The sequence below is a fragment of the Triticum aestivum genome, chromosome 5D (assembly GCF_018294505.1).
Source record: "Triticum aestivum cultivar Chinese Spring chromosome 5D, IWGSC CS RefSeq v2.1, whole genome shotgun sequence".
Lineage (NCBI taxonomy): Eukaryota > Viridiplantae > Streptophyta > Magnoliopsida > Poales > Poaceae > Triticum > Triticum aestivum.
Window position 1 is genome coordinate 320,436,974 of NC_057808.1, and position 10,008 is coordinate 320,446,981.

A 10,008-nucleotide genomic window follows, 5' to 3' on the forward strand; every position below is an offset into this window, starting at 1 on the left:
ATTACCGATCCAGGGATGACACTTATGCACAGAGACTAGACTGTTTGAGGTCTGGTCGCTACAGCATGTTGTGATGTGATATGGTCAAGACATGATGCTAAATTTTATTGTATGAGATGATCATGTTTTGTAACGGAGTTATCGGCAACTGGCAGGAGCCATATGGTTGTCGGTTTGTTGTATGAAATGCAATCGCCATGTAATTGATTTACTTTATCACTAAGCGGTAGCGATAGTCGTAGAAGCAATAGTTGGCGAGACAACAACGATGCTACGATGGAGATCAAGGTGTCGCGCCGGTGACGATGGTGATCATGACGGTGCTTTGGAGATGGAGATCAAAGGCACAAGATGATGATGGCCATATCATATCACTTATATTGATTGTATGTGATGTTTATCCTTTATGCATCTTATTTTGCTTAGTTCGACGGTAGCATTATAAGATGATCTCTCACTAAATTTCAAGGTACAAGTGTTCTCCCTGAGTATGCACCGTTGTGAAAGTTCGTCGTGCCGAGACACCACGTGATGATCGGGTGTGATAAGATCTATGTTCACATACAACGGGTGCAAGCCAGTTTTGCACACGCAGAATACTCGGGGTTAAACTTGACGAGCCTAGCATATGCAGATATGGCCTCGGAACACTGAGACCGAAAGGTCATATAGTAGATATGATCAACATAGTGATGTTCACCATTGAAAACTACTCCATCTCACGTGATGATCGGACATGGTTTAGTTGATTTGGATCACGTGATCACTTAGATGATTAGAGGGATGTCTATGTAAGTGGGAGTTCTTTAGTAATATGATTAATTGAACTTTAATTTATCATGAACTTAGTACCTTATAGTATTTTGCATGTCTATATTGTTGTAGATAGATGGGTCGTGATGTTGTTCCATTGAATTTTAATGCGTTCCTAGAGAAAGCTAAGTTGAAATATGATGGTAGCAACTACATGGACTGGGTCCGTAACTTGAGGATTATCCTCATTGCTGCACAGAAGAATTACGTCCTGGAAGCACCGCTAGGTGCCAAACCCGCTGCAGGAGCAACGCCAGATGTTATGAACGTCTGGCAGAGCAAAGCTGATGACTACTCAATAGTTCAGTGTGCCATGCTTTACGACTTAGAACCGGTACTTCAACGACGTTTTGAACGTCATGGAGCATATGAGATGTTCTAGGAGTTGAAGTTAATATTTCAAGCAAATGCCCGGATTGAGAGATATGAAGTCTCCAATAAGTTCTACAGCTGCAAAATGGAGGAGAATAGTTCTGTCAGTGAGCATATACTCAAAATGTCTGGGTATAACAATCACTTGATTCGACTGGGACTTAATCTTCCTGATGATAGTGTCATTGACAGAATTCTTCAATCACTGCCACCAAGCGACAAGAGCTTCGCGATGAACTATAATATGCAAGGGATGGATAAGACGATTCCCGAGCTCTTTGCAATGCTAAAGGCTGCGGAGGTAGAAATCAAGAAGGAGCATCAAGTGTTGATGGTCAACAAGACCACCAGTTTCAAAAAAAGGGTAAAGGGAAGAAGGGGAACTTCAAGAAGAACGGCAAGCAAGTTGCTGCTCAAGTGAAGAAGCCCAAGTCTGGACCAAAGCCTGAGACTGAGTGCTTCTACTGCAAAGGGACTGGTCACTGGAAGCGGAACTGCCCCAAGTATTTGGTGGATAAGAAGGATGGCAAGCTGAACATAGGTATATGTGATATACATGTTATTGATGTGTACCTTACTAATGCTCGCGGTAGCACCTAGGTATTTTATACTGGTTTTGTTGCTAATATTTACAACTCGAAACAGGGACTACTGATTAAGCGAAGATTGGCTAAGGACGAGGTGACGATGCGCGTGGGAAATGGTTCCAAAGTCGATGTGATCACGGTCGGCATGCTACCTCTACATCAACCTTCGGGATTAGTTTTAGAGCTGAGTAATTGTTATTTGGTGCCAGCGTTGAGCATGAACATTACATCTGGATCTTGTTTGATGCGAGACGGTTATTCATTTAAATAAGAGAATAATGGTTGTTCTATTTATATGAGTAATATCTTTTATGGTCATGCACCCTTGAAGAATGGTCTATTTTTGTTGAATCTCGATAGTAGTGATACACATATTCATAATATTGAAGCCAAAAGATGCAGAGTTTATAATGATAGTGCAACTTATTTGCGGCACTGCCGTTTGGGTCATATTGGTGTAAAGCGCATGAAGAAACTCCATCCTGATGGACTTTTGGAATCACTTGATTATGAATCACTTGGTACTTGCGAACCATGCCTCATGGGCAAGATGACTAAAACTCCATTCTCCGGAACAATGGAGCGAGCAACAGATTTGTTGGAAATCATACATACTGATGTATGTGGTACGATGAATGTTGAGGCTCGTGGCAGGTATCGTTATTTTCTCACCTTCACAGATGATTTGAGAAGATATGGGTATATCTACTTAATGAAACATAAGTCTGAAACATTTGAAAAGTTCAAAGAATTTCAGATTGAAGTGGAAAATCATCGTAATAAGAAAATAAAGTTTCTACGATCTGATCGTGGAGGAGAATATTTGAGTTACGAGTTTGGTCTTCGTTTGAAACAATGCGGAATAGTTTCGCAACTCACGCCACCCGGAACACCACAGCGTAATGGTGTGTCCGAACGTCGTAATCGTACTTTACTAATATGGTGTGATCTATGATGTCTCTTACTAATTTACCGCTATCGTTTTGGGGTTATGCTTTAGAGACGGCTGCATTCACGTTAAATAGGGCACCATCTAAATCCGTTGAGACGACACCTTATGAACTGTGGTTTGGCAAGAAACCAAAGTTGTCGTTTCTTAAAGTTTGGGGCTGCGATGCTTATGTGAAAAAGCTTCAACCTGATAAGCTCGAACCCAAATCGGAGAAATGTGTCTTCATAGGATACCCAAAGGAGACTGTTGGGTACACCTTCTATCACAGATCCGAAGGCAAGACATTCGTTGCTAAGAAAGGATCCTTTCTAGAGAAGGAGTTTCTCTCGAAAGAAGTGAGTGGGAGGAAAGTAGAACTTGATGAGGTAACTCTACCTGCTCCCTTATTGGAAAGTAGTTCTTCACAGAAATCTGTTCCTGTGACTCCTACACCAATTAGTGAGGAAGCTAATGATGATGATCATGAAACTTCAGATCAAGTTACTACTGAACCTCGTAGGTCAACCAGAGTAAGATCCGCACCAGAGTGGTATGGTAATCCTGTTCTGAAAGTCATGTTACTTGACCATGATGAACCTACGAACTATGAGGAAGCGATGATGAGCCCAGATTCCGCGAAATGGCTTGAGGCCATGAAATCTGAGATGGGATCCATGTATGAAAACAAAGTGTGGATTTTTGTTGACTTGCCCGATGATCGGCAAGCCATAGAGAATAAATGGATCTTCAAGAAGAAGACTGACGCTGATGGTAATGTTACTGTCTACAAAGCTCGACTTGTTGCGAAGGGTTTTCAACAAGTTCAAGGAGTTGACTACGATGAGACCTTCTCACTTGTAGCGATGATTAAGTCCGTCCGAATCATGTTAGCAATTGCTGCATTTTATGATTATCAAATTTGGCAAATGGATGTAAAGACTGTGTTCCTGAATGGATTTCTAGAAGAAGAGTTGTATATGATGCAACCTGAAGGTTTTATTGATCCAAAGGATGCTAACAAAAGTGTGCAAGCTCCAGCGATCCATTTATGGACTGGTGCAAGCATCTCGGAGTTGAAATAAACGTTTTGATAGTGTGATCAAAGCATATGGTTTTATACAGACTTTTGGAGAAGCCTGTATTTACAAGAAAGTGGGTGGGAGCTCTGTAGCATTTCTAACATTATATGTGGATGACATATTGTTGATTGGAAATGATACAGAATTTCTAGATAGCATAAAAGGATACTTGAACAAGAGTTTTTTAATGAAAGACCTCGGTGAAGCTGCTTATATATTGGGCATCAAGATCTATAGAGATAGATCAAGACGCTTAATTGGACTTCCACAAAGCACATACCTTGATAAAGTTTTGAAGAAGTTCAAAATGAATCAAGCAAAGAAAGGGTTCTTGCCTGTGTTACAAGGTGTGAAGTTGAGTCAGAGTCAATGCCCGACCACTGCAGAAGATAGAGAGAAAATGAAAGGTGTTCGCTATGCTTCAGCCATAGGCTCTATCATGTATGCAATGCTGTGTACCAGACCTGATGTGTGCATTGCTATCAGTTTAGCGGGGAGGTACCAAAGTAATCCAGGAGTGGATCACTGGACAACGGTCAAGAACATTCTGAAATACCTGAAAAGGACTAAGGATATGTTTCTCGTTTATGGAGGTGACAAAGAGCTCGTTGTAAATGGTCACGTCGATGCAAGCTTTGACACTGATCCGGATGACTCTAAGTCACAAAACGGATACGTGTTTATATTGAACGGTGGAGCTGTCAGTTGGTGCAGTTCTAAGCAAAGCGTCGTGGCGGGATCTACCTGTGAAGCGGAGTACATAGCTGCTTCGGAAGCAGCAAATGAAGGAGTCTGAATGAAGGAGTTCATATCTAATCTAGGTGTCATACCTAGTGCATCGGGTCCAATGAAAATCTTTTGTGACAATACTGGTGCCATTGCCTTGGCAAAAGAATCCAGATTTCACAAGAGAACCAAGCACATCAAGAGACGCTTCAATTCCATCCGTGATCAAGTCAAGGAGAGAGACATAGAGATTTGCAAGATACATACGGATCTGAATGTTGCAGACCCGTTGACTAAGCCTCTCTCACGAGCAAAACATGATCAGGACCAAGACTCCATGGGTGTTAGAATCATTACTGTGTAATCTAGATTATTGACTCTAGTGCAAGTGGGAGACTCTAGTGCAACCTGCTTCAGAGGGCTTGTCGCCGTGTCTAGGGTTTCCGGGTCGGTCCTCTCCTCCCTTGGAGCAGAAGGAGTTGGCGGGCTCCCCGCCTTACCCGAGGGACGGGGGGCGGGTTGCCTACTTGTAGCAGCGCCCTGTTCTGGACTAGACGGCCCGTCCACATACAACCAGGCCCCATACTTCATATGTTTCTTATCATGCATACTTAGACCACACTCCTTATGATCATGGCCTATCAGCCCACACACCTTGCGGAAACGAGCTAGTTTTTCATATCGAACAAGGTACACCTGTCACTCCCTTGCTCGCACAATACTGACAAACTTAGTAAGGGGGCTTTTGATGTTGTCATTCACCCTAACCCTCACATAGTCACCTCTCGTGTTCCCATTCAGCCGCATCTCCAAGATCTCCCCAGCGCCCTTCAACAGCTTCTTGACAATGTGTTCCTTGCAATAGGGATCCGGGAGCTTATGAATCTGAAGCCATATTGGCATGTGATCAAACACCACGTCTTCAGCCCGACTGAATCCATCATACGTGCACAACAGCACCGCCATGTTGCGGAATAACCATGGCCCTTGTTTCATGATCCGTTCCCAGTCCCCCAAGCACGAGGCCTGGACGACGAATCTGTTCGGCCCGACCGGCCGGAATCTAACACCTTGCGCAGGGTTCCAAGCCGCCCTCATCTCCTTGTAGAAAGCTGACGGAGAGAGTTTTGTCGGTATGAACCCTAGCTAGAGCTAACCAACGGACGCTCTTTGATCTCCGGATCCTCTTCATCTATCTCCACGTCATCAAATTCTTCCTCATTGAGATCCAGTTGGTTGAAAAAATTCTCCAGATCGGGATCAGCGGCCGCTCTGCCGCCGCCGCCAAAGCCGCCACCACCGCCGCCGCCGCCGTTAGTCGCTGAGTTTGCATCCGAGGAGGACGCCATCGCGAGCGAGACGTCGTAGCCCCAGGGAATACCCCTGCGAGATTCACCGGGATCGGGTATAGGACTCTGAGAGGACGAGTCGCCTCAGAGGAAGAAAACCCTACTTGTGCAACATTTTCCCCGGAGTTCTGATCCACGGCATAACTGCGAACACTGCGGTGAGGTCTGCATCTCAAGGAATCAAACTGGCCGGACATTTAAACCTGACGCAACAAACTCGGCAGTTTATCACGCTGCTTCATAAAAACCCGCGCACTGCGTAGACAGTCAGTTGGATTGCGTGCTACTACCAGCCCGTGTGACTGCAATATCATCAATATACATACTCAATTACTACCACGGAATAATAGAGTAGCCAACTGAGTCAGAGATGCCCTTGCCTTGCCTCCTGCTAGTGCAAATGCAACAATGCCTATGGTCATCAGATCATGTGGGTGCCATATGGTTGGACTTGGGAGACGGGGGTTGGTGACGGGGACAGCTTGCCGCAACTGGTCGCTCTAGGATTAGGGTCCCGAAATACCAAACCTTGGATGCATTAGCAGGACGACCCCGTGATTGCAGCAGGTTTTTGTAGCGGTGTCAGAATTTATCTACTGTTATTACTGAACCACCAGCACGTTTCTTCTCACACACCACAAGTTTATCCCAAATTCTACGAACAATCACTGATAAGTGGGTCCGACCGTCGATCCAATTATGTTCGTGCAATCGTGTACATAGCAGCGTTCTGTCCACGCAGGAGCCACACAATCGTGTACCTCGCCTGCAGTGGCCAGTTTCCTCTATCGGCCGCGAGCGCGCGAACGACCGAACTTCCCCTCCCTCACGGGCACAGCGTCTGACATGAACGAGGAGCACGCACAGCGTCATGTAGCTATAGAATCTTTCCTAGCCGGTGAACGTTGCCCCGGAATCCCTGACAGCACCAGCGGCTCGTGCGGTCGTGCCCACCCGGCCACCCACCCGGTACGCTTGCCTCCCCCGTCGGACGCGCCATGCATGTGCCGCCACCGGCGCTGGAGCCCAGCGTCGTACCTCCCTACGCCGCGCCCAACAGTGCGTTCCACCGTTGAAAATGGCGCGAGATCACGAGCTCCTCGTCTTTATCCCCCGTGAAAGCTACGGCTACGAGCCTACGACGAGGTTGCTACTGCAACACGAGCGGCCATGTACATGCATGCCACAGTGATGGGACTAGGAGCAAGTCGGAATTTTAACGTCGTTGAATTGATCATCAATGGCGCGGATGGTCCAGGGAGACAATAATAAACGCTAAGCTAGCTACTGGCCCCCGAATGGCGGATGGGGCAGGGCGGGAGTACAATGCGCGCGTGAGTCGCGTACCCGCCGCGGGCGAAACCTTCGTGACAACAATGGGGGAATAAATTCCGACCGGTTTCCACCGCACACGGCACCGCGCAGTCACCCTGGCAAGCACGTACGCCGCCTCGCCCGCCTCTGTACATCCCGTGTCATCCTCGGTGCCGGAACGCCGGAGCCGTGCCGCGACGGGTCGGCGCGCCGGCCGCGCGGGATCACATGACGACGTCGGAGCGGTGGCCGCGCCCTCCGCGGCGGTGCCGGCGGTCGCCGCCGTACTTCATCCCGTCCGGGCCGAACAAGCGCGGGAGCGCGGCGGCGTCGCACTCTGACAGGGCGACGGGGTACCGGCGGCGGTCGTGGCAGTAGGAGTAGGACATGTGGCCGCGCCTGAACCCCGACATCGCCGCGCGCTGCTCGGCGGACAAGGCGGCGGCGACAGGCTCGTACCAGGGCGTGCCGCACGCCGCCGCCGCGGAGTGGTCGATGGGGTTGACGGGGCAGCCCTGGAGAACGAGGTCGCCGAACTGGGCGACGAACGGCGCGTACTTGTAGTTGGCCCTGTAGCGGCCGCCGAGGGTGGCCCAGGCGGAACCGTCCCAGATGGTGGCGTAGAGGGACATGGGCTTGGAGGGGAACGCCGCGCCCATGGCCTCCGTCCTCACCACCTCCCTCATCGGGGTCTCATCCACGTAGAATCTGCAGCCAGCACACAAATGTCAGTGCAGTTCACAAAAAGAGAAACCACAAATTATAAATTGCTTTGTTCTATATATTTCTTTATGTGCAGAAAGAAACGTCATCGATTCTTTTGGTAAAAGAATCCAGGCAATGCGCATTGAAACAGGCGCAAAGATCTCGGAATGACCCAAGTTTGCCAAGGTCAGAAGGGTGGTGACACAAGCAGCGGGCAGAGCAAGAAAAACGCCAAAAAGGTCTGTGCCTGGCTCTCCCCACGAGCGCTCAGGAATCCAACTTCCAAATCCACACCAGGAATATCATCATAGTTACATAAATTTATTATGGTGCGCTTCTTCCACCCCGAACCCGAAGTAGGCCAAGCAGATGGAAATGAGAGAAGCAGAGGAATGAACAGTGGAACGCTGATGGGGAAGAATGGGATGCTGGCTCACATGATGCGGTGTTGGGTCCAGAGGATGGAGTAGTGGTGGAAGTCGTCCGTGGGGTCGAAGGGGAGGTCGTAGCGCTCCTCCCGGCCGGCGCCGGTGCTGCCGTTGCCGTACACGTTGGTCTGCACCCGCCAGTCGCGCCCGCGCACGTTGCCCAGGAACTCGAAGTCCAGCTCGTCGTGGGTCTTCTCGTACGCGTCGGCGTTCGACAGCTGCATGCGAAAACACAAACAAGCACCTTCTTTAGCTTCGGATTAGCATTGATTTGGTGGTAAGATGCACAGCGGGGAGAGTAGCAAGGAAAGACTGAACGTACGTAGAATGCAACGACGACACCGGCGGCATAGTCGGCAGGGAGCTTCACTGCGGCGCTGAAGAAGCCGTGGAGGAACAGGTCCTGGGAGGCGAACCCGGAGCCTGCACAAGGAAGAGGAAGACGAAGACACGTCTTGTGAACAACACCCTGAAGTTGGCAAAATCACAAAACCGCCCTCCTTCTGCCTTAGGAGACCGAAGAGGAGGGACCCGTTCGTGAAGCAAAGAAGTGCAATGCGCACCCGCATATTACGTCGGAATCGCATAAACGCGGCCGCTAAAGCCGGGCAGCACTCACCGGTGGACTCGTCGAGGGCGAGGTGGACGCGCTTGCCCTCGCGGCGGAGCGCGAGGTTGCCGCTGCCGAAGAGCTGGGTGTAGCCCTCGTCGAAGGCCATGGACCGCACGACGCCGTGGAGCGGCGCCGGCTGCCTGGCCTCGCCGCCGCGGCCGAGCAGGACGACCGCGGCGACGAGGACGGGGAGGAGGTGGGAGAGCCGCGGCGACGGAGGAGGACACGATGAGCTGGACGCCATCTCCACACCTCTCTCTCCACTCTGAGCTCGGCTCTGCCTCTGCGCAACGCTGCCGTGATAGGTGCGATTTTATTGTGATGGGCTCTCTCTCTCCCTCTCTCTCTCCAGTTGTGTGAGCGCCTTTTTCTCGGGCCGTGAGCTGCTACAGTTTTGTTCGGCGATTTGAATTAGTCCTCGTGTTCGGGCCCAGCGTCCGGTGTCTTGGATTCCTGGCAGGGCGGGCCCCTACTGCGCGCACACCAAGGTCGCAAAATTGCATGTCATCTTTCTTTATTATACTAATTAATAAGTACTCCCTCCGTTTCTTTTTAGTTTGCATAAAAGATTTGGTCAAAATCAAACTTTATAAAATTTAACTAGCTTTATAGGAAAAGATATCATCATCCACACTATGAAATCAATAATATTAGATGCATGATGAAATTAATTTTCATAACATATAACTTTAGTATTGGAGATGTTAATATTTTTTCTATAAAGTTAGTTAAACTTTACAAAGTTTGATTTTGACCAAATCTTATATGCGGATTAAAAAAAATGGAGGGAGTACTAAAAAGAAATGAAAATCGTAGTGGTAGTAGGAGTACTACTACCTAGGGCATTTTGGAGGACGATCGATGGAGCGATGGAAGTCGTTTTTATTATTTTTTTAAACTTCGCGTCTGGTTTAAAAAATTTCTGAGAAAAATCAAACACGTTAATATGGATGCCTTTTACATGTATGCACAGTGGCAGGGCTCCGCCTGGGCCACCCTCGGCGGCCGCTACAGGGTCAACTACAAGTACGCGCCGAAATTTATTTTCTGCATTTGAGAACATGGTGGTCCGCCTTAAAGAAAATAAATTT

The 10,008-nt window shown here is 48.5% G+C and overlaps 1 protein-coding gene across 1 annotated transcript; it reads right to left on the bottom strand.

Moving 5' to 3' along the window:
• Positions 1-7,068: 7,068 nt before the first annotated feature.
• Positions 7,069-9,264, bottom strand: LOC123121457 (probable xyloglucan endotransglucosylase/hydrolase protein 28). Its single transcript, XM_044541450.1, has 4 exons — positions 8,924-9,264; positions 8,627-8,727; positions 8,314-8,522; positions 7,069-7,879 (listed from the first exon to the last, which is right to left on the bottom strand). The coding sequence occupies exons 1-4, from the start codon at positions 9,159-9,161 to the stop codon at positions 7,396-7,398; spliced, it is 1,032 nt and encodes a 343-aa protein (XP_044397385.1). The 5' UTR covers positions 9,162-9,264; the 3' UTR covers positions 7,069-7,395.
• Between the last annotated feature and the right edge of the window lie 744 nt (positions 9,265-10,008).

What these genes read in the sequence shown, in the direction of transcription:
- LOC123121457 (XM_044541450.1), bottom strand. Translation starts at nt 9,161, where the DNA reads ATGGCGTCCAGCTCATCGTGTCCTCCTCCGTCGCCGCGGCTCTCCCAC. An exon ending in CGCCCTCGACGAGTCCACCG is followed by an intron (nt 8,728 to 8,923) that starts GTGAGTGCTGCC and finishes TTCCTTGTGCAG; the next exon opens with GCTCCGGGTTCGCCTCCCAG. An exon ending in GTGTCGTCGTTGCATTCTAC is followed by an intron (nt 8,523 to 8,626) that starts GTACGTTCAGTC and finishes TTTCGCATGCAG; the next exon opens with CTGTCGAACGCCGACGCGTA.